Source organism: Orcinus orca, chromosome 19 (genome assembly GCF_937001465.1).
Source record: "Orcinus orca chromosome 19, mOrcOrc1.1, whole genome shotgun sequence".
Lineage (NCBI taxonomy): Eukaryota > Metazoa > Chordata > Mammalia > Artiodactyla > Delphinidae > Orcinus > Orcinus orca.
In genome coordinates, this window is record NC_064577.1 from 34,948,978 (window position 1) to 34,972,923 (window position 23,946).

General features: G+C 44.5%; 1 protein-coding gene across 3 annotated transcripts in view; it reads left to right on the forward strand.

Moving 5' to 3' along the window:
- The window catches only part of PITPNC1 (phosphatidylinositol transfer protein cytoplasmic 1), a 263,252-nt gene that overhangs the window by 153,621 nt on the left and 85,685 nt on the right, over nucleotides 1–23,946 (forward strand). For 2 of the 3 annotated variants that reach the window (XM_049701886.1, XM_049701884.1), the window contains exon 4: nucleotides 16,512–16,583. In XM_049701886.1, coding sequence (XP_049557843.1) covers nucleotides 16,512–16,583 — 72 coding nt within the window. Of the gene's footprint in view, nucleotides 1–6,448; nucleotides 6,530–16,511; nucleotides 16,584–23,946 lie in introns of those variants that run through there. The other variant, XM_049701885.1, reaches the window with a different exon arrangement.

Sequence of the window (23,946 nt, forward strand, 5' to 3'; positions counted from 1 at the left end):
CTTTTCCCCTCTTTTGAATGCTTTTTCACTGGGCTCTTTATCCACTGATCCTTTAATCCTAAATACCTCTTCTTGATGTCATTCTAAGCCCCATATTTCCTATCTGTGCCCCAAAGCAAAACTTCCCCAAAGCCAAATTCCCAACTGGGGTCACCATACTCCACCCTCCCTCAGGGAGGCAGAGGGGCTCAGTAATACTCCGGACAGGTGTCTTTTCTCATATGATTAGTCCAGAGCATTGTATGTCTATTCCTAGGATCCCCTGGGTCTTATTTCTGACTGCCCAGCTTATTACTGAGACCTCACGCTGCCCTCATTTGTGAGAAAATCCAGCTAAGGGAACTTTCTCTTCAGGGTCATCTAGGGCTTCGGTGTTATCACAGTTATTAAGACGTAAAAGCTTTTTCATCACCGTGAGTGACCGTGTGTGTTTAGGATTATGTGGAAATGCCATTTGCCCAGGAAGTGAAAAAAAATATCTTTAGCTCGGTTATAGGAAAAAAAATCTTAATTGTACAGTAAACAAAGAACAACACAACAGCTATTTTCCAGAGGACAGACCATCTAACCAGTTCTTCAAAACCTGCTGGTTCTTCTGAAGTTTATAAAGTCACAGAGGAAGGTGCCCAAGGAGACTGGCTGCTTTCCAAAGTTGCCGATTTTGTTTTTCTAGGGCTAAAAAAAGGCCTCACTGGAGTATGAACATAGCTCAGCAGCATCAATTCAACCTCAGTAGTAATGAAGGGGGGAAGAAAAGGCTTTTCTTCTCATTTGTAAGAAATTGAAAACTCAAGCTATTATAAGTCGATAGCAGTGACCTAGAATATACAGTTGCTGTATGTATTTTGCTGCCATGAGCACCCACTCCAGCAAAACATCTTTTAATTCGAATCCGCAGAAGAAGTGATGACAAATGGAGAGCACCCTTCTGTTAGTTGGAAGGGCTAGCCGTTCCCCAAAGATAGTAGTGGGCTGTCCAGTGCTACCCAACATTTTAATTATTTAGTTGAAAGAGGTAGAAAAAGTCAACTGTAAGAAACCAGGGGGTAGGAAATGACTCTTGCATGAGAACCTCAAATGGTACTGAGCCACAGTGAGAGATGCGTTTGTTCAGTGTTGGGTTAGTCCTGCTGGGGAAGAAAGTCAGGATGCTCACAATTGAGTCGTCAGTAACCCAAGGTGAACTCGGGTTATCTTCCCAGGAGTGGCACTAGGGAGATAGAGGTATTTTTCTGAAAGCAGCTAACTGTCCTGGATAGGAATTTCACTTTCAATCTTGACCTCATCAGCTTCCCCGATAATAGAAAGAGCTGATGGGTGCTGTGTGTACAGACCGACCTCCATTCCTCTCAGGCCTCTCGTCCTTCTTAAGCTCCCCCTCCCCCACCTTCCACTGACTGCCAGCCAAGGGCAGTAGAAACCCCTAAATTGCATAACCAGGAAATAGTTACAAGTCTAGGGCAAATACATTATTACACCTGAACTCTAGGAGTGGTCTTGTCTGGAAGGAAATTAGAAGGCAATCTGGCCATCTCAGCTACTATGTGAGCTAAGATAGAATGGAGGTCCCTAAATATTCCTTTTTTGGCATCATGGAGATGGGGTAATGATGGGAGTTAAGTCTCTGCATCACAGTTAACCCTGAGTATCCGGGGCAGTATGTAATTTGGGGGTGGAGGGGGCAACGAAAGTATCCCTTCTTAGAAATGGGGCCGTATGAGCTGGGACCTATTAGGGACCAGGCCATAGAAACAGTCTTCCAGCTGGGGATGCTGGATGATGAGCCAGGCACAGGCCATCCTCCCAGAGAGGGTGGTGAAGTCAGGTGAGTCATGGGTCATGGCATGAGGCTGGTGTCATAGAGTCAGAGCAGCCAAGTTCAGAAGTCTTCCAGGTTCAAGAAAACTTAGAAACAGTCTGGAACCGTTTATAACTATCACTAAGATGGTTCATAGCCAGTTAAGTAAAGGAAACGCCGGGTTATACTGATTTTACCACATTTTGTTATTGTAGAATAACAGTATCGTTGTGAATCTCCAAAAGGAGGCTGTAGTGTGCAACACTTCCCACACTCTGTTTGTCCGTGAGACCTCGGATTTTGCAAAGCCAGTCTTCTAAAACTTAGGGATGCTCCAGAAGGTTCTCTCAGGGTCAGAGCTATTACGTGCCCACTAAATAGGCCAGTGGACCAATGCTATTTCAGTAAATGTTACTTTTTCCCTAAATTTTAGTGGGCTAATGTGTTGCCTGAAGATTACTATGACTCAAATACCAGAGTTTTTTTTGAAGAACTCCCAACTGTAATGATTTTTTTTTTTTAAGAATCAGGTGACACAGAACCTGCAAATTCTTTTCAAGCAAAGTCAATTCTGTTAGACCAAACAGCCAAGGCAGTAGTACATGGGGATGACAGTGAGCTTATGCATTCTGATTTATTTCACTTTAGAAAATGAACTTGGTTGCATGGGTGAACCAGTTACAAACAAGCTCATTCGCCGAAGTGCCTTTGTCCTTATGCAGGGCTAGGACTTGTCTCCACATCTCAGCAACCCAATTGATTGCTGCCTGGGGAAGACTTTGGAACAGACAGTGTTGTTTGTCCGATTTATCCCAGTTCCATTTGCTCTAGGTGTTCCCAAGCTCTTCTTTGTACATCAAAGAAAATTCATTCAGCCATTTTGGTGGGGGGGAGAGCAGAAGCTAAACTATGCTTCTCTACCATAATGTAGCTTTTAAAGTTATTTGCATTTTTTAAAAATTGAAATATAGTTGATTTACAATGTTGTGTTAGTTTCAGGTGTACAGCAAAATGATTCAGTTATACACATATATGTATATTTGTTTTCAGATTCTTTTCCATTATAGGTTATTACAAGATATGGAATGTAGGTCCCTGTGCTATACAGTCGGACCTTGTTGTTTATCTTTTTTTTTTTTTTTTTTTTGCAATACACGGGCCTCTCACTCTCACGGCCTCTCCCGTTGCGGAGCACAGGCTCCGGACGTGCAGGCTCAGCGGCCATGGCTCACGGGCCCAGCTGCTCCGCGGCATGTGGGATCTTCCCGGATCGGGGCACGAACCCGTGGCCCCTGCATCGGCAGGCGGACTCTCAACCACTGCGCCACCAGGGAAGCCCTATCTATTTTATATATACTATTGTGTATCTGTTAATTCCAAACTCCTAATTTATCCTCCCCCGCCCCGCCTTTCCCTTTTGGTAACCTTAAGTTTGTTTTCTATGTCTGTGAGTCTGTTTCTGTTTTGTAAATAAGTTCATTTGTATCTTTTTTACATTCCACATATAAGCGATATCATATGATATTTGTCTTTCTCTGACTTACTTCACTTAGTATGATAATCTCTAGGTCCATGTTTGCATCTTTTTAAACACCGCTAAGAATGACTTTGCAGAGGATAATCCCCAAAGAAAAAAATATTTGTTTAAAGGTATTTTCAATAGACGATTTCCCTAAGAAGTACTCCTTTCCTTCTTTTCTATTTTCTACTTGTACTGAAAATTAGATTTCTCTTCTACAATTTATTGATACCTATGAATTTGTGTTCAGTTCAAGTTGGTGAGATCAAAGTAATACAACCTGGAAGATTTTGTGGGACAGCTTTCTTTCTGCAAAAATAAAATAAAACACATATAAATATGGATATACTGAAATAGTACATTTCAGTGATTAAATAAAGTGAATGCAAGTTGCCCCCATGTCTTTCAACTTTTCTAGTCACTAAGATACTCAGAACTACATGATAGTATGTGTTTAAGTGAGGAATTTGCCCAGTTGGTTAAGAGGGGTGATTCTTACCATTTTTAACTGAGAAGGCTTGTAATCTGGAAGTTTCCTCCCTGGCCATATGCCAACCTGTATTTGGGGAGTCACTGATTCGTTCCAATCTCTCTTACTTACATACAGTTCCTTTTCATTTGATGTATTCCGCCTGCTCCTTCACTCATCCTGCCTCTGTCGTGTGTAGCTATTGGTATTCACAAGCATCCTGGGCTTATTTCTGCCTTGGCAGGTCCAGCTCTAGATTGGATGAGCCTGAATTTAGTTTCCCTCCTCAATTTTCATAGAAGCGCCAGTAGCAAACATTGCCCCGTTGAGAAAACATGCTTTCATTCATGCATTTGCTCCTTCTCCCTCCTGGCCTCGCTTCTCCAGTGAGTGGCTGTTACTCAGCATGTCAGAAGAGGGACGAGGCTTCATCAATGGAGGAACTAATGAATGAACAGAAGCCTCAGTGTAGGGTGCAGGCTGGTGAGAAGCAGTGGAGAGGCTGTCATTCATTTCCTCACTGTGGGCTGGAATACAAACAGCTGTTTCCTGCTGTATTTCCATGCTCTGCCTTCTACACACTGCCTTCCTCTCACCCTCCCCAACTTCTCTTTCAGGCCCCACCGCTCCTCTTGGCCCCATTTTTCTTCCGATGCAGCCTATATTTGGGAAATCACTCTCTGATTCATCCTTATCTTTATTATTTACATGTGATTCCTTTTTGCCTTCTCTTTGCTTTAAAATTCTTCCACTTTTTTTCTCCACTTGGGTTCCTCATCTCATTTTTCCGGACCAATCTTCTTTGCAATTTTTTTCCAACTATCCTGTCTCTAGGACCACCCACCCAGATGTATAAAATCATATGTGACCCTCGGAACCCAGAACAGCCAAGGAAGCCCAAATATCTCCCCTTCTTTCCTTTGCATCGTTCCCTGCAGGATGACTGAGATTCTGAGTAGATGTGGGACAACCAGACATACACCTTCTTGAAATTGTTGTGTCTATTGAAGATTTTCTATGCACAAAAGAGTATATATATATTACCTTCCAACTATGGGGCAAATTTTCTGTCCAAATGGAAGGATAAAATTTTTCTGATGAAGAATAAAGAAAGTCGAAAGGTACTTTAAAATCTAGGTTGTCTACTGCCTCTACATACAGATTCATCACCCACAGTCTCCTGTTTTACAAACAGCAGAGGCTCCAGCCCCAGATTCCTAGAAGGTAATAAATCCTAAACTCTACACCTATTTCACCAGGTTCACTGGAACATTCTGGATGTAAGTCTTCTGTTAGTGACAGGACGAAGCATTTGCAAATCCAGTTTTATTAAGGATCCCACCTCAAGCTGAAATTCCCTGTATGGCTTTGGAGTGCATTTAATATGATAATATAGAATATAGTACCAGGGAATCGATGTCTTCAGTGGGGTTCCATTAGAGAGAAGGTCAAGTCTATATAGAGTTTTATGTTCATTGATAGGAGGGAACACATGTTGCTTGCAGTCAGAACAAGATGGTCAGAGAGGAATGCATTGAATTCCAGATAAAAGCTAAAAGGAAATGATTTTTTTAATGTTTATTTATTTATTTGGCCATGCTGGGTCTTAATTGTGGCACGCGGGATCTTCGTTGCCACATGTGGGCTCTTAGTTGCGGCCTGCGGGATCTAGTTCCCTAACTAGGGATGGAACCTGGCCCCCCTGCATTGGGAGCACGGAGTCTTAATCACTGTACCATCAGGGAAGTCCTAAAAGGAAATGATCTTTTAAAAGCCTATAAATACTTCGTGTACCCCAAGCCAGCTTCTCAACTCTTCCATTTAATTTTCTTGACTCCAAGCCTCCTTGTAAAGTGTTGCTCTCAGACATGGAAGGATTCCGGCTGCTAACCAGAAACAAAGCATTGAATTATTGGGCTCAATCAGCGGTTTTCAAACTTTTCTTCTTTGGTCCAGGAAGTTCCACGGACACGCCTCACTGGCCACCGCGACCCTGCATAACATTTTATTTGTTTTTTTTTGTTTTGTTTTTTTAAAAACAAAACATTTTACCATTTTATTTTATTTATTTATTTTATAAATTTATTTATTCATTTATTTTTGGCTGCGTTGGGTCTTTGTTGCTGTGCGCAGGCTTTCTCTAGTTGCGGAGAATGGGAGCTACTCTTCGTTGCAGTGTGCGGGCTTCTCATTGTGGTGGCTTCTCTTGTTGCGGAGCATGGGCTCTAGGCGCGCGGGTTTCAGTAGTTGCGGCACGTGGGCTCCTTAGTTGTGGCACACGGGCTCCCCAGTTGTGGCACTCAGACTCCTCAGTTGTGGCATGAGAACTCTTAGTTGCGGCATGCATGTGAGATCTAGTTCCCTGACCAGGGATCAAACACCCGGGCCCCCTGCATTGGGAGTGCAGAGTCTTATCCTCTGCGCCACCAGGGAAGTCCCGTGAATTTCTTAAATGAATATTTCCCCAATTTATCTTTCGGGTACCTCCTGTTTTTCCTTCTTTGGGCTTGTTTAAAAGAGGCACGTCTCTCATTGAATGGATACACATGGACATATTTTCTTTGCTCTCAGTGGCCACAGGGCATGCTGAGGGGCCTTAGCCACCATCACCCCCAACTGAGCACTCGACTCCACTGGAAACACTCGTGTGCTTTCCTAGTACTCAACAGGCAGCAGGATGTGGAGTCATGAGCTTGAACTCAGAGCCAGACAGCCTGAGTTGAATCCATCCCAGCTCTATCATGTAAATGTTATGATTTGGGGCATGCTACGCAACCTTTCCCTGCCTTTGTTTCCTTATCTGTAAAATGGGGGTAACAGTAGTATATCCCTCATAGAGTTATATGAGGGTTATGGAGTTAATAGATTAATTATTATATACCATGTACTTGGAAGAGTGCCTGATGATAGTTAGTATAGTATCCATACTGTTGTCATTTTTACCTCAGTACTGAGTCATGTCTGTGTGTCTCAGTTGGACATGAGGAATGGTTACCTGGGATCATCATTTTGACCCAAAGGTATTTCAGAACTTTCTGGGATTAAGAAACACTGGGCACTTATAAGTGCTGCAAGGATGTGGAGAACCTGGCACCCTCAGACACTACTGGTGGGGATGCAAAATGGTACAGCCATTTTGGAAAACCATCTGGCAGTTCCTCAAAAAGTTAAATGTAGAGGTACCATATGACTAGCAATTCCACTCTAAGTGTATACCCAAGAGAAATAAAAACATATGTTCACACAAAAACATGTACAAGAATGTCCATGGCAGCATTATTCATAATAGCCAAAAACTGGAAGCAAATGTCCATCAGTTGATGAATGGGTAAGTTAAATATGGTATATCCATACAATGGAATATTATTCTGCCATAAAAAAGGATGCTAAGTGAGAGAATCCAAACACAAAAGACCACATATTATATGATTCCATTTGTATGAAATGTCCAGAATAGACAAGTCAGAGACAGAAAGTAGCTTAGTGGTTTCTTCAGGCATGGGGTAAGGGGGAGGTGGGAGTGACTGCTAACGGGCACAGGGCTTCTGTTTAGGGTGATGAAATGTTTTAAACTCAGATCATGGTGATGGTTGCACAACTCTGTGAACAGACTAAGAAACACTGATCTGTACACTTGAAATGGGTGAATAATATGGGATGTGAATAACGTTATTTTAAAAAGAAAAGAAAAATCAAGTTCTAGGTTCAGGTGTGGGCTCTGGGACTCCACCAGCTTTCTGAAAGCAAGTCATTAGGAGAGGAGCCTGGGATCTGTTTTTAACAAGCCCACCAGATGAAGCATCATTAAGTAAGTTTTTGAAACACACTGTTAGAATATGATTGCTACTTTACTGGTATGGGGAGGGATTAGTACCCTTTAGCTTACAGTTTTCACCATGCGCTAGGTGCGATGGCGGGTATAGCGTGACAATAATGATGATCATCAAAGTGCATGGTGCAGTTCTTCCAGAAGTTTCGCCACTGCGTGTTTTTGAAGTGCAGAGCCCCCGGAGAGCCTCAGACTTGTCTCCCTGGCCCGTTCTCTGCAGCCACCATCCACTCTCGCCCTAGGCAGGTGTGGAAACTGCAGCCAGCACCACCCAGAAACTGACTGTGAAATTCCCAGTGCACTTGCACCTTTCTCTTTAAGACTTGCTTACATTCAGTTTCCTTCTCTTAAGTGTTTCTTATTGCCATGGCAACCCTAATCAATCACTGGACTAAAAATATCTCTTTCACTTTTCCAAAGCATGGCTGTAGTGAATTGAAAATTCAGCTCTGCCATGTATTTTGCATATGCTACTTTCCTTTCCCAACACGGAACCTGGGTGTGCCTGTGTCTGGAAATTATTCTTGCAGGGGCCCAGGTACTTCACTCGTCTTTCCTGGCATTCTTCTTCCCGACTGCAGATTCTCCCATCACTTCCAATACATACAAGTACACGTGTTTAATCTTCAACAGAGAACATTGCTTTTCTGCACATCGGTTTTAGGTGCTGGAGATTTCACAGGTACCCGATGATCACTTTGCAATAAGAGGTTCATTCCAGTGGATAACATTATGTTTGAAAGGCAAATTAAAGATGCTCAGATACTGGCTACAAAGGAAGTTGGTCCTGGTAGGGAGCAGATGAAAGCAGTACTAGTGAGACTCTTCTGGCTTGGGAAGATCTAAGCTAGAAAATCAAAGAGGATGATAGGAGATCTTTTGCCTTTTTTATCTGATTTCTCCATGATACCAGTGTTATTTTTAGAGGGTTAGGGACAAAATAAACCCTGGGTCTAATAAAGTGAATACTTGTTATGTTTCTCCTGGCCAAGCTGCTTTTCTAGTTAACAAGAGAGAGAAAAAGATTTTTCATGAGAGAGAAGGTTCCAGATCTTGAATGGGCCCAGGGGAGGAAGGAGGGCAGGGAGGGGCCGAAATGACTCATGATGTCCCCCAGGCTCCGGGGGAGTCACTGGCCCAACCCTCTGCCTGTAAGCAGGCTCATCTCATGGGACCCCCTGGGGTTCCCAAATGTTGTTTTTTGATGCTATTTCTTAACTTTTCTGAGCCTCGGTTTTTAAAATAAGGCTGAGTGAACCAACAGGCACAAAGCCTGTAGATCTAGGAAAGAAGAAAGTTCACTGAGATTCTGGTAGTATTCTTGTTTCCCTACATGTAGTTGGCAGGGGATCAAGGAAATCTGAGAAGAGGTGAGGGGAGAGGACCCCTGTGCAGAAAGAGGAGCTGCTAGGCCTTTAGGTAAAGGAGGACAGTAAGAGGATGGACCTGGAAGATGTGATGACATGTCCTCAAAACACAGCAGGTCAGGGGTCACAGCAAGGCTGGAGGAACCCAAGCCTGCTCTGTGGCTTGGCCACCATCCATGTCATGGGAAGGACCAATCAGGTGTTGTGTTGCTACCACTTCAGCAAACCCACAACCTCCCAAGACATCCTTGCACATACACAGTGGAAGGGTCCCCCTACAGGCATACCATCTCTATTTACTCTCCATATAGTCTGTGGGATTCCATGGGGAGGGGTACAACGGGGTGGGCCAACATTTCTCTAGTATCTGTTCAGCCAGATACTGCCTGGCCTTGGACATTTGTTATCTCACCCCACAGCTGTGAGGTTGGTATTGTATCCATTTTACAGATGAGAAAACTGAAGCTCAGGGTGATTAAGGAATTTGCCCAAAGTCTCAGTTTGTGTGAAAAGACGCTGGCGTTTGAATTAAAGGCTGTCTCACTCCAAAACCTGCATTCTTTCTACTGAACAACCCTACTCGCTCCCTGTGGGCTAGGTGCACACTGCTGCATCTGGACACCAGTCAATGGCAAGTGTTGTGGCATCAGTTCCTAGTAAATATCGCCCTGGGCAATAAGTAGTGGCCATTGACAAAGTGGATGACATCACAGGTGGAACAACTAAGAAAGAGTACAGATTTCCCGTCCCATTTCCCTAGATATGTTCAAACCTCAAAGTCAGTGATACTTTCCTCACATAAGAACCAAATGGGTGATTTGGCAGGGAAGCAATGGTTGGATTCTTGAGGTTTGGTGTTATATTGGTTTTCTATTGCTATATAATAAATTTCCCACAAACTTAGTTACTTAAAACATCACACATACATTTTCTCAGAGTTTCCACTGGGGCTCAGGTTAGCTGGGTCCTTGGTTCAGAGTCTCAGTCAGATTGAAATCAAGGTCTCAGCCACGGTTCCAATCTCATCTGAGGCTCAGGGTCCTCTTCCAAGCTCTCTGGTTGTTGGCAGGATTCTGTTCCTTGCGGTTGTAGGACTGAAGTCTGGTTTTCTAGTTCGCTGGCCTCCAGGGGTCGCTCTTTGCTCCTAGAGGCCTCCCTCAGGTTCTAGCCACGTGGCCCTCTCAGGATATGGCAGCTTACTTCCTCAAAATCAACCTGCTTCTTCTAAAAAGAAGTCTTATATAATGTAACATAATCTGATCACCTTTGTAATCTAATCAGAAGAGCAACTATCCCATCATATTCACAGGTCTTGTCTACACTTAAGGGGAGGGATTATACAAAGTGTGCAAGATTATACCAGGGGCTGGGAATCTTGGAGACCATCTTAGAAGTCTGTCTACCTTGGGTATTTTAAATTTATTTATTTATTTTTGGCTGCACTGGGTCTTTGTTGCTGTGCGCGGGCTTTCTCTAGTTGCAGCGAGCGGGGGCTACTCTTTGTTGCGGTGCGCAGCCTTCTCATTGCGGTGGCTTCTCTTGTTGCAGAGCATGGGCTCTAGGCACGTGAGCTTCAGTAGTTGTGGCACACGGGCTCAGTGGTTGTGGCTCTCGGCCTCTAGAGCGCAGGCTCAGTAGTTGTGGTGCACGGGCTTAGTTGCTCCGTGGCATGTGGGATCTTCCCAGACCAGGGATCAAACCCGTGACCCCCTGCATTGGCTGGCAGATTCTTAACCACTGAGCCACCAGGGAGGTCCCTACCTTAGGTATTTTAGTCTTTCCTCCATGTTGCTATGGGCCAAATGGAACTTTAAGCATTCAGTGTTCCCAAATGACATGGAGAGCATAAGAATCCTCTGAATCCCTTGGACATCTTACAGTTTTAGCCAGTTGGTGGCACTCCTGATGTCTCTCTTCTTGCATCATGTAACAGTTTGGTTGTGTCAGGATTCCCAACTTTTTTTCTGCTCCTACACTCTGACAGTTCCTTCAGTGATATGGAATCCCCCTCACCCTAGGAAATGTGTCAGAATCTTTAGGGGCTGGCATATATTTTGAGAAAGTCCAGGGTTGGAAGGTGGGGTGCTCCCTTCTCCACCCCCTGGATATTTGAGAATGACTAGGTTAGGTGGTATCTTCCCAGCTGGAGCAAAGCCCTTTGTCACAGAAAGCAGATTTAAGCAAATTGAAATTAAAGTAGATGCTCTGGTGCCTGAATAACTGGAGGGAAAGTGACTTAAGCCATTCCTGATGGCAGTGGGGAGTAGGGGAGGGATCCTGGTGTTGGAATAGTATTGGAGCTTATCATCTCTTTGGTGAGCCAAACACATAGACAACTCATTGTGATGATGGAAAAGGAGATAGTGCTGTGACAAAGGAACAAAGAGAATGCTACGTGTGTACAAGGGATAATCATTCTGAAGTGGTTTGAGATGGCTGATGGGTAAAATTTAGGAAGGAAATGTCAGGCTGGGGGAACTGTAGGCATTAAAGCGTGGTAGCCAGAAGTGTTCCAGGGAATGGAAAGCGGTCTTCTGTGACTGGCCATGGGATGAATACAGGGCAAAGCCGGAAAGAAGATTCGGGTCAGATACAGAAGACTCCAGGTCTTCCCCTGAAGGAGAGAAACTGAGTCAGCAGAACTTGGGGGTTCACTGGATGTGATGGGTGACTGTAGTGGATGGAATAATGTCCCCCTAAATATTCATGTCCACCGGAACCTCAGGTGTGACCTTATTTGGAAGTAGGGTCTTTGCAGGTGTAATTACTTAAGGACCTTGAGATGAGAGATGAAATCACACTGGATTTAAGGTGAGCTAAATCCAATAACTTATGTCTTACAAGAAGAGGACACAGAGACACACGGAGGGGAGAAGGTGAATGGAGACAGAAGCAGAGATTGGAGTTGAGCCACAGACCAAGGAGCGCCTGGGACCACCAGAAGCCGGAAGAGGCAAGGAAGGATGCTTCCCTAGAGCCTTCAGAGGGAGCACGACATTGCCAACACCTTGATTTCAGACTTATAGCCTCCAGGACTGTGAGAGGTTACATTTCTGTTGTTTTAAGCCACATTCGTGGTAATTTGACAGCCCTGGGAAACTCGTGCAGTGCAGAAGAACATTTGAGTTCGGTATGGACCATTCAAGTTTGGTGGGCCTAGAGGACCCTTGTTGGGGACAGCCAGTGGGCAACTGGACATGTGACAAGGGCAGTTGGGGTGAAAGATGTCAATTTGGGAGGATTCATAAAAAAGGGTCATGGAAAAGTCAGGAGCAGATGAGATCACTTGGTGCAAGAAAATAGGGTGGAGGGCAGAACCTAAGGGACCGCCTTCATTGAAGGAATGGAGGAGGGAAGAGAAGGCTGGGAAGGAGCTGCTATCATAGGAGGAATTGCTTCATCACATAGAAGAGTGTAGAGAGCCCTACAGGGTGTGGATGCAGAATCAATTGCTGCTTTGGAAATTCTTTGATCATCAGTCATTTCCATACCATATTGCACTGGTTGAGAAAAAAATGGTAGGAGATGAAAAAGTAGAGCCAGCAAGCATCGACTGTTCTTTTAATAGAGTTTGATTGTGAAGACGAGGAGGAATGGGATTGGTTGTAGCTTGAGGAAGAAACATAACTGAGGGAACTTGATGCTTGTTTGTTTTTTTAAGAATATGACACTTTGGGGACTTCCCTGGTGGTCCAATGGTTAAGACTCCACGCTCCCAATGCAGGGGGCCCGGGTTTGATCCCTGGTCAGGGAACTAGGTCACGTGTGCCGCAACTAAAAAGATCCCACACGCTGCAACTAAGACCCGGCACAGCCAAAGAGAGAGAGAGAGAGAGAGGGAGGGAGGGAGGGAGGGAGGAGAGAAGGAAGGAAGAAAGGAAGAGAGAAAGAATGTGATACTTTTCATTATATTTTTAGATGGTAGAAAGGAAGCAGGGAGAAGATGCAAATAATCAATGAAACAAGTTTCTGGAGAAGAGACTTACATATATTTTTAACCCTGCACCTATTCTGTGCCAGGCACTGTGCTGGGTTTACCTGAATTATCTCATTGATCTTCTCAGCATGCCTACAGAGTAGAGAAGGAGAGTCCCCATTCTGTAAATGAGGAAACAGGCTGGGGATGGGAAAATAATTTGCCCCAGTTGATACATCTCAGGTCTGATGACTCCTATGTCTCAGTTCTGATCATTATATTATTTTTCCATTGGGATAAAGAAGGCAGCATCTTTCTCTGATTCATGAAGAATAAGAAGCATCATAAAGGAATAAGCAGGACTTCACTGGTGGCACAGTGGTTAAGAATCCGCCTGCCAGTGCAGGGGACACGGGTTCGAGCCCTGGTCCGGGAAGATCCCACGTGCCACAGAGCAACTAAGCCCGTGCGCCACAACTACTGAGCCTGAGCTCTAGAGCCCGCAAGTCACAACTACTGAGCCCGCGTGCGTAGAGCCTGTGCTTCGCAACAAGAGAAGCCACCACACTGAGAAGCTCGTGCACCGCAACAGAGTAGCACCCGTTCGCCACATCTAGAGAAAGCCCGCGTACAGCAACGAAGACCCAACACAGCCAAAAATAAAATAAATTAAATAAATAAATTTAAAAAAAAAATAAAGGAGGGCTTCCCTGGTGGCGCAGTGGTTAAGAGTCCGCCTGCCGATGCAGGGAACACGGGTTCATGCCCCGGTCTGGGAAGATCCCACAGCACTGACCAGCCTGGAGCTGGCCTGGCTGACCCAGGTCTGCCCACTGCCTTGCGGAAACCAGGTGCACTTCTAGCCTCTGGCAGGGTTACCATTCTGACATGAAAATAACCTAAGTCCTTGACTCAAAAATAACAACATCTGTTACCTTGCATAAGAGTTTTGCATTTTGTATTTGGGTTTAATACCCAAATGCTAAAATTCATTTGTTTGACCTTAGTTAAGTGGTTTAGAGATTCAACCGATAAAAACTCCTTGCGGGGTTCCACTCTGACGCACCCAGACCCACCTCCCCACCCTGAACAGCTCTGTTCTCTCACCACCTTGTACTGTGCACACGTTGGATTTAGCCTCATGAATTATGGGTTAAAAAGGACAAATCGGTTCACCTGAAGCTTGTTATTTTTAAAAGGGTCTCTGCAGGTGTGTGTCCTCAAGTTCACGTGTTGATTGAGAGCTCTGCCGTGGGGCTCTGAGCCGCTCCATCTCGATTCACTATGGGGGGCCCCTCCTTGGAGAACTCCCTGGGTCTGGGTGTGAGGGCAGCAGTTGTGCAGTGAGAGGTTTGAGAGGAGACAGCAAAGAAAGTGTTACTGAATGATCGCAGGGCTTCATTCCCCAGAAAAGCAGGTACTGGGATTGATTGTTTCCGTTTCCTTAGTCACGTTCAGCTTGCTTGTTTCACCCAGATTAAGACAGATGCACGCCGAGTGCACACAGGCATGTGACGCCAGCAGAGTTACCAATGGCACATCGAAGGCCTCTGCCTTCTTGCACGGATGCCACTGGGGGGTCTCAGCTGGGCTGAAAGGGGGTCACGGTCACGGTGGGGTGACCGCATGGGGCAAGGGTGCATGTTGTGGACCTCGGGGTTTTAGATAATGCATTCTCTCTCTTTCCTTCCCATGCATGGTATAGTGAGGTGGTTTTCCAACTTAAGCCTGCATCAGCACCCCTGGAGGGCTTGTTAAACACAGATGCCTGGGCTCCATCCCCAGAGTTTCTGATTCACTGGGTCTGGCATTGGCCCCAAGAATTTGCCTTTCTGAGAAGTTCCAGGGTGCTGCTGCTACTGGCTCAGAGATCCCATGCTGAGAACCAGTGGGGTAGTCATCAAGAGCATGGACTCGGGGACCAGGCCACCAGACTTTCAATCCCAACTCTACTGTTCCTACCTACGTGATCATGGGCCATTTACTTACCCTCTCTGTGCCTCCGTTTCCTCATCTTTAACACACGGCTGATGATAACAGTTCTACTTCATAGGGTGGTGACAAGGAATAAAGGAATTAGAACTTGGAAGCTCTTAGACCAGTGCCAGGTGTAGAATATGTGCTCTATGTATGTTGGATAAATAAATAAAGGCGCCAACCTCTTGGACTGTGAGCGTATTGGCCCAAGCCTCACTCCTCCAACACCAGCAGCTCCCAGTGGAGTTGCTAGGTCATTTTAGCCGGTAGTCTTCAATCCCATCTCTGGTGGTAGAGAAGGTGAATGCCCTGCTCAGTGGCAGCAGGAGGAAGGCTACATCGACATCCATCAAAATCCTCTTCTCGGGCTTCCCTGGTGGCGCAGTGGTTGAGAGTCCGCCTGCCGATGCAGGGGACACGGGTTCGTGCCCCGGTCCGGGAAGATCCCACATGCCGCGGAGCGGCTGGGCCCGTGAGCCGTGGCCGCTGAGCCTGTGCGTCCGGAGCCTGTGCTCCGCAACGGGAGAGGCCACAACAGTGAGAGGCCCGTGTACCGCAAAAAACAAACAAACCAAAAAAATCCTCTTCTCAAGCTATGCTAACCCTTATAGTCTACTGAATACATAGAATGAGCTCAAGGAGACGGGGACTCCAGGATGGTGTGCATTTGGGGTTTTTCTCCCCTGTGCCGACAGAAAGAGAGGCCGCATTTCATGTCAAGTTCAGCTGCAGCCTCATACTGATTTGCTGCCCTCTGTGCAAAGTTGGCTTGATGCCCAGCACTGTTACCTTTTATGCACATGATTTTATTTAACCCTCACAATGTCACTGTTAAGTAATCGTTATTTTACCTGTTTCAATATTGCTGGGGTTCGGACAAGTTCAATGACTTGTCCAAAGTCACATGGCTATCAAGTGATAAATCCAAAACTAAAACAAGTCTGTCTGACTTCAGTAATTTATAATCTTTTTTTTTTTAACACCAAATTCTAGATATTTTATTCAAGAGTAAAAAGACAGAACACAAACACACACACATTCCACCCTGTGTTAGGCAGGATAATGGCTCCCTAAAGATGTATATGTTCAAATTGCTGGAACCTGAATTAAGATTGCACATGGAATGAAGGTTGCTAATTAACTGACTTTACCTTGGAAAGATTATCCTGGGTCACCTGGGTAGGCCTAAGTAACTTATAATCTTAAAGCTCTACGCTACCGCCTCTAGCTTTACATGAATATGTACATCATGGTTAAGGCTGGTTCCCAGGCATCCAGCAGTGGCGGCTACTCCCTGAAGTGAAGCACCCTGGAACTGGAATTGTCTCTGTTCCAGGGGGTTGCTCTTCTAAAGCCTGTGGTCGGACTCATAAAGCATATTCTTTTGGGAAATGTCCTCTTCGGCGACTTGCCTGATTGCTTAGTTATTCTCTCCGGCCTGACTCCTGGATGAAATCGTGTTCACGTTGCCAAAAAGGTGGCTTTCCTTGCATACGGACATGGAACTAGTATCTTAACATTTCTGATTGTGGACAGTGCTCGCAACCAAACGGTCAGGAGAGCAGCCGGAGGCTAAACTGAAGATGTGAAGAGAGAAAGGACGGTGTGTTGATGAAACTTTTCTTTTTTTCCGTAGTGTTCCTTTCTGCCAAAATTCTCCATTCATATAGAAACCAAGTATGAGGACAACAAAGGAAGCAACAACAGCGTGAGTAGCCCCCTTGCCACCCCACCCCATGCCCCGCCCCAATCCATACCGCGCTCTCCCCTCACGGACTCTGAGAGCCCCTCACAGCTCCTGTGTGGCCAGGGCCAGCAGCACGATCTGTGCCTGGGACCTCAGTGAAGCTCTGGCTTTTCTTCTCATCATTCTGTACTTTCCATGGCCTCTGTGCAGAAATCTCTATCATCTGGAGTGATTGTCTCTGGGGATCAAGAAGGTTGATGGGGACCTTGGAACTCTAGATCATTGGATTGAACACAAATCTTCTCAATGACATTTGCTTAGAAGAATGAATGCAATCAGGTGTATGTGTGCACACATACATGGATACACATATTTTCTGGGCTGTGCATATGTTCACATATTCACACACACACGCACACGAATCCCACCTTAAAAAATCAGCGTAACCCTCCAGCAAATGTTTACCTCGTGAGGCATTCTGACTCTCGCTAAATTTTAGCCAGGAACTTTATTAGTATTGCTTAAAATTCACTTCTGACCTGGCTTTTGCCCCACCTCTTTCTGTCGGGGTGATACATTTCTAAATCCCCATCCCCTTGGGAGTGGATGGTTTGACCTACAAGAACCTCACCCTGACATTGGGTTGTGGGTTCCATCAGGACGCATTGAGGGAAGAACCTGTATCTAGAAGCTGCAGGGCTTCACTTATTAATTTCTACTTCATTTTCATGTTTTGCATTTGTTGAGAAAGATGAAAATTGAGGCTGTGGCAAAATGAGTAAGAGAGTTCTGACAAGGTGACCCCTTTGGTGCCGTCATTGAGCCAAGGAGATGCAAAACAAGATGCAGGAGGCCAAGGAGATACCTAAGTGCCCAGAAGAACTATCTAAGGTCATAAACGTTGTCAATTTGAAAACCTTTTTTTGTGAAGACAGTCACTGAGATAAACTAAGAAACTCTCTAGAAGGGACAGCTTTGGCCAGGCTCTGTTTCTTCATGTTGACATCTTCTAGAAATTTCCTGCCCTTGGCAAGAACAAATACTTCTAGAAAGTATGGGTGTGTTTGTGCAGAATTCAGGGTGTCCCATTCAAGGTGGAGTCTGCCTGGACAGAGCTTGAGTGGTTCCCAAGAGGAGTCACCCAAGAACTACATTTCATACCAGCATGGAAAGGGAGGACACTGGTTCATTCACTCAGTATTCAACAAGAGCACATCCAGCACTATTTAGATGTCACTGTGTGAGCTGCATGGATGGTGTTAAAAATTCAGACCTGTTTCTCAAACTCCAGGGACTCATGGTTTAGTTTGGGGGGGAACCAACATATTAAATGACTAAAAACATTAGCGCGTTAATGGGCGTCCCTTCCTTCGGTGTGAAGAGTCACCACTAGTCAACCCTTGGAATGGAAAGCGCTTGAGGAGTGACATTCCATAATGACCCATCTATTCACAGGGACTGCCGTGGCTTGTGCCCGGTCACTTCAGCTTCTTGAACTAAGTTAGGAAACCTGAAGATTATCAGGGGTTGACAAACGACATTATTTGTAAATAAAGTTATTTTGGAACACAGCTACATTCACTCATCTGTGGATATCTAAGCTGCTTTCATGCTACACCAGCAGAATGAGTACCTACAACAGAGCTCATGTGGTCTGCAAAGCCTAGAATATTTACTACATGGCCCTTTACAGAAAAAAGAGTTTGCTAACCCCTGGTCAGAGAGACTCAGATCAGAATGGCATGCACCACATCTCCAAATTTGACCCCTTGATAGATCCATCCCAGCTGAATGCCTTCTCCAGAGTTCCTGAAACTTTCCAGAGAAGAATGCAACCTGCGAGGGTGCTCTTCCCCCAGTAAGTTCAGGATCCTCAATGGTTAGCGTCCCCTGGTGGTGGGTGACCTAACAGAGCCGTTTAGTCCCGTGTCCTTGTCAACAGCCTGAAATCAGAGGTACTTTGCTGGCCAACTGCGTCAAAGCCTCATTGTCTAAAATAGTGTTGCACAGTGTACCTTGAACCCTTCTTTTCTGATTGGAAAATTAACATGGTTCTTAAAACTTGGAAAACACACACAAAGAAAGCAAAACCAGTAGTAATCCCATACTTCAGAGATAACTGCTGTTAGCATTTTGGTCCATCCTGCAAAGTGTTAATGAATTTACTTTTCAGCCAATTTCCCTAAAATTGACTCATACAACATCCTGTTTTTACCATGTCATGAAGTATCCTTCCCAGTAATATTTAATGGCTGCGCTGCATTCCCTACTTAAATGTACTTCTTTGAACAGTTGACAGTCACTGGATCTTGAAGTGGTCTTGACCATTTTGATGTAGCTGTAGACCATCAGGAAAAGGGTGATAGAGATCAGACATGCCTGAATTGCCTTTCCTGTCACAATTTAAAGAATACGGGGTGCGGGGGAGGCAAAGGGGTTTAAAACATCTTTTAATCTTTCTAGACAAATCGCCTTGCTTTCTCTTTTTCTCTGTCGCTCTGTCCTGTCTTCATGAAGTTAAAACCCGCTCCGTTTGTAGAGGTATGGAATGGATGTGCGGCCTCGCCTTGATCCTTACAGGACCAGCGTAATCTTCTGGTTTATCCTCAGCTCAGGTCTAATCTAAAAAAAAACAAATCACATGGTTATCATTTACTGTCTTGTATCCCCTTTTTTGGCAAGTGCTAGGGTCTTTTCACTACTCTCCTAGGAATTTAGCTTTGTCACTACTCTCTTAGGAATTTAAAATACCAGGTTAGTCACCCTAAAGTCAGGATCCGTGCTTAGAGTCAGCACCCTCTACCCACGCCAAAGGCCAGTTCTCTCTGAGACTTAGGCTGGCCTGCAGGAGAAGCACTGAACCCCAGGGCACCTGTGGGCAGTCCATGTCAACACAATTTGCTTCCTCTGGGAGAAATGCCAGCTAGTGTACCCTGTGTTGCCTCCACCTCCACAACTGGCTGGCTCTGAGGCTGCCCGGGGGAGCCAGCTCCTTATCTCTCTGTCATGGCACCCAACTTGCCCAAGTCCGAGTTCACTGAAGAGGCCCTGCATGTGTTTGCCCAGCCTCTGCCTGGCTCTGATCCATAAATCCCCAGGTCTTGCTTCTGAGCTATTGGACCAGACAGGCCAGCCCCAGCGTGATTAGACTTCTTCTTTGCCAATTCGTCTTCCTCTAATTTCCATATTCAGCAGCAGCTGTTGGTTACCCAGCTGGTTCAAGCTTGGTCCCTGGAGGCAGAAAAGGAAGACTCCATTGGTTTTCATTCACACTTGTTAATGTTTCCAAATCAGAACTTGAGAAATATATATTTATGTAATAATACTTCATTAAAAGATAGCTTTGTCCAGGGGTTCAAAACTGGAGCCTTAAGCAGATGGTGTGTGCTGGCATGCTCTTTTTCTGTCCAGGGATGAGTATGGAGTTTCTGGTGGGAGGCAGAATTGCTAAAGAAAGCAGTGCAGTGGTGGGTGTTTCTCTCGTCTCACTGCTTTGCCAAATTATTTAATAAACTCAGGCCATTTCTTTGCATTTTCTGGGTATATAGTCTTATCATTCAGCTACCATCCTTCATACTGCTATCTGCACCCTATTTCCTTCCCTACCTGCCAAAACTTTAATGAAATGGATGACGATAAGAAGCAGTAATTAAATTGAAAGACGCTAGTGATAATCATATTGATTACTGATCGAATAGAGTACATGCTGTTATTCTATTATCAATTACCACCTAAGTCATCTTTTTACATGACCCAACATCTAGTGTAAAAATTGGGATATCTAGATTTAAATATCTTCTCCTTGTTAAAATAAAACTAGTATATTTATGATTGAGCAAACCTGTAAACTGTGATTACATTAACCAGGACACAATGGGGAAGTTGTCTTAAATCGAGGCCCATTTGTTTTATGCACATACTGATGAGAATTCTTTAGGCCTTAATTAGTGCTGAGGAGGATGGCACCATGCCAAAAAGTAAGGCTCTGTTGTTTGTCCAAGGCCATAAATCTAGATCTGGGAGAGTCAGTGCTTATCATTCGAGTGTCAGCTGCTGCCAGGTTACTGTTGTTCATTGTGGTTAATGGGGGGCAGCCTTGCGTCCACTTCCTCTTCCAAACAAAGCAGGTACCACTTAAAAGCAGTGGTTCTCAGCCTTGGCTGCACGTTGGACTCATCTGAGAAGCTTTAACAATGGCTCCTGCTTGGGTTCCACCCATCCTGGGATCCTGATTTAATTGGTCTGGGGTGCAGACTGGTCTAGGGCAGTGCTTCTGACACTATCCCTCTAGGAGCACAGAATTCTCCAATCGGAAGTGTGTGGACTTTTTTTTTTTTTTTTTTTAGTGAAAATGTATGCATTTAGCTACAACATTTGAAATTAAATTGCAGGTAGCATAACACTTTGCACCTAAATACTTCAGCACGTTATCTCCTATGAACAAAAGCGTTCTCTCGTTCTCTTACATAATAATAATACCATATCACATCCAAGAAATGTAATATTGATAGAATAATCTTATTCAATATGAGTCCATATCAAAATTTCTCAAATTATCTCCAAAACATCCTAGCTATTTGTGTTGATACAGGATTCAATCAAGAATCATGGATTTCATTTGATTATCTCTTCTTTTTAGTCTCTTTTAATCTAAATTCTAGAATAGTACCTTTGGCTTTTTTTTCTTAATGATAATGACATTTTTGAAGAGTCCAGGTCAGTTGTCTTGTTTACAATCTGGATTTGTCTGATTGTTTCCTCGCGATTAGATTCATAACAAACATCTTTGGCAAGAATACTACAGAAGTAATGTTGTTTACTTCCCATTGCGTCACATCAGGAGGTTCATATGCCATTGCCCTGTTATTGGTGATGCTAAATTTGATCACTTATTTAAGGTGGTGTCTTCTAGAACTCTTCATTGCAAAGGTACATTTTTCCTTTGAAATTAATAAGTAATCTGCAGAGTAATCGGGAATGAGCATATTTAACAAGCTCTTATGGTTATTCTTTTTTTAAAATTTTTATTGGAGTATAGTTGCTTTACAATGTTGTATTTGTTTCTTGCTGTACAGCAAAGTGATTCAGTTATACGTATACATATATCTGCTCTTTTTTGGATTTCCTTCCCATTTAGGTCACCACAGATCATTGAGTAGGGTTCCCTGTGCTAAACAGTAGGTTCTCATTAGTTATCTATCTTATACTTAGTAGTGTATGTATGTCAATCCCAATCTCCCAATTTGTCCCACCTCCTCCTTCCCCCCTTGGTAACCGTAAGTTTGTTCTCTACATCTGTGACTCTATTTCTGCTTTGTCAATAAGTTCATCTGTACCATTTTTCTAGATTCCACATAGAAGTGTGTGTGGCCTTTTAGAGTCTACCCTCCAGTCAAACCTGATATGTTCTTTTTGGAGGGCGTAGGATATGCCATCCCCACCCCATCTGAGGATCTAGACCAATGTTTCTCAATCATGGCTGCATATTAAAGTGACGTGGGAAGCTTTAGACTCGCTGATGCCACCGTCCCACTCCCCAGGATTCTGATTTCATTTGTCTGGGATTGGGATCCCGTCACTGGGATTTGTAGAGCTCCCGCAGGGGAACCTAACAGCCATCAAGGCTGAGAACTACAGATTTAAATGAAATATTAAGTGCTATTTAAAACCAACAGTGAATACTTAGGAAATCAGGTTCTCCAAATTTCTTCACTTCTTCATACCCTTGCAAACAGAACAGTTTACAAAAAGCATATTTATAACCACCACCACCCCACACACAAGATAAAGGGGCCGGGGGGCACTATATTTCTTCTCATTAGCCATTATTCCTTAGCAGTGAAACTTCTCTGACCAGATGGAAAGCATGTCCAGTTTAGTTCCTGGAAGCATGAGGCTCTGTCCTTCACAGAGCTGTCCTTGGAAATTGCCTAGAAAAAGTTTTTGGATTTTTTTTTTATATAAATGTATTTATTTTATTTATTTATTTTTGGCTGTGTTGGGTCTTTTTTGCTGCGCGCAGGCTTTCTCTAGTTGCGGCGAGTGGGGCTACTCTTCGTTGTGGTGTACAGGCTTCTCATTGCGGTGGCCTCTCTCGTTGCGGAGCATGGGCTCTAGGTGTGCGGGCTTCAGGAGTTGTGGCGCACGGGCTTAGTTGCTCCGCGGCATGTGGGATCCTCCCGGACCAGGGCTCGAACCCGTGTCCCCTGCATTGGCAGGCAGATTCTTAACCACTTCGTCACCAGGGAAGTCCCCAAGTTTGGGGAATTTATTTAGTTTCTAGTTCAGCTATGTCATAATGAAAAAACACAAAAAGATATGTATTGAAACCCCAGCTCTATGACTTAAGCAATGGAGTCTTGGCTTCTTCATCGAGAAAATAGAATAAATAATGCTTGCATCACAGTGTGGAGGATTCGTCCAGGTTAATTTACCTGGAAGCACTTCATAAACTGTAAAGTGCTATACAAATATTAGGTATTGCTTCAGTTATGGTCCTACCTTGGGATTAACTATGTTACCGATGATTTTCTAATGAGACTCTGCTTTTGTCTGAATTGTCAATTAACCATTTCTTGTCAACAAATTTTGAGTACTTGCTATGTGCCAGGCATTGTAAGAGGCAATGAGGATACAGCAATAAGACACACAAGGTCTCCACTACTCATGGAATGGGGGAAAGCACATAATAAGCAAGTAAACAAAGGATTCCAGTTGTAGGAAGTGCTAAGAAGGCGATAAATAGGATGGAGGGGAGCTCAGCTAGAAGCCATGTGGTCAGGAAATGCCTCTCAGAAGAGGTGACAAATCCATGTGAGACCTGAGGCTGGGAAGGAGCCGACCCTCTGAAGGGTTGTCCAGGCAAGGGGACTGTTGTAAGCTGAGTTTGTGTCCCCCCAGAATTCATGTTGGAGTACCTGAGACTATAACTGTGTTTGAAGATAAGGCTTTTAAAGAGGTGATTAAGTTAAAAGGAGGCCGTTAGGGTGGGCCCTAATCCAATCTGACTGTTATCCTTCAAAGAAGAGGAAACTTGGATACACGAAACCAGGGACGTGCAAGCACAGAGGAAAGACCACATGAGGATGACCATGTGAGGACACAGCAGAAAGCTGGCCATACTAGACCAAGGAGAGAGGTCTCAGAAGAAACCAAACCTGCCAACACCTTCATCTTGGACTTCCAGCCTCCAGAACCCTGAGAAAATGGAATTGCGTTGTTTAAGCCACTCCATCTGTGGTATTTTGTTATAGCAACCCTAGCACACTAATACAGGGACAAGAAGGGCAAAGGCCCAAGCCCCTGATGCAGCCTGGCATAATCCAGGAACTGTCAGAAAACCAGCAGCCAGAGCACTAGGGATGAGAGCAGACGTAGGAAATGA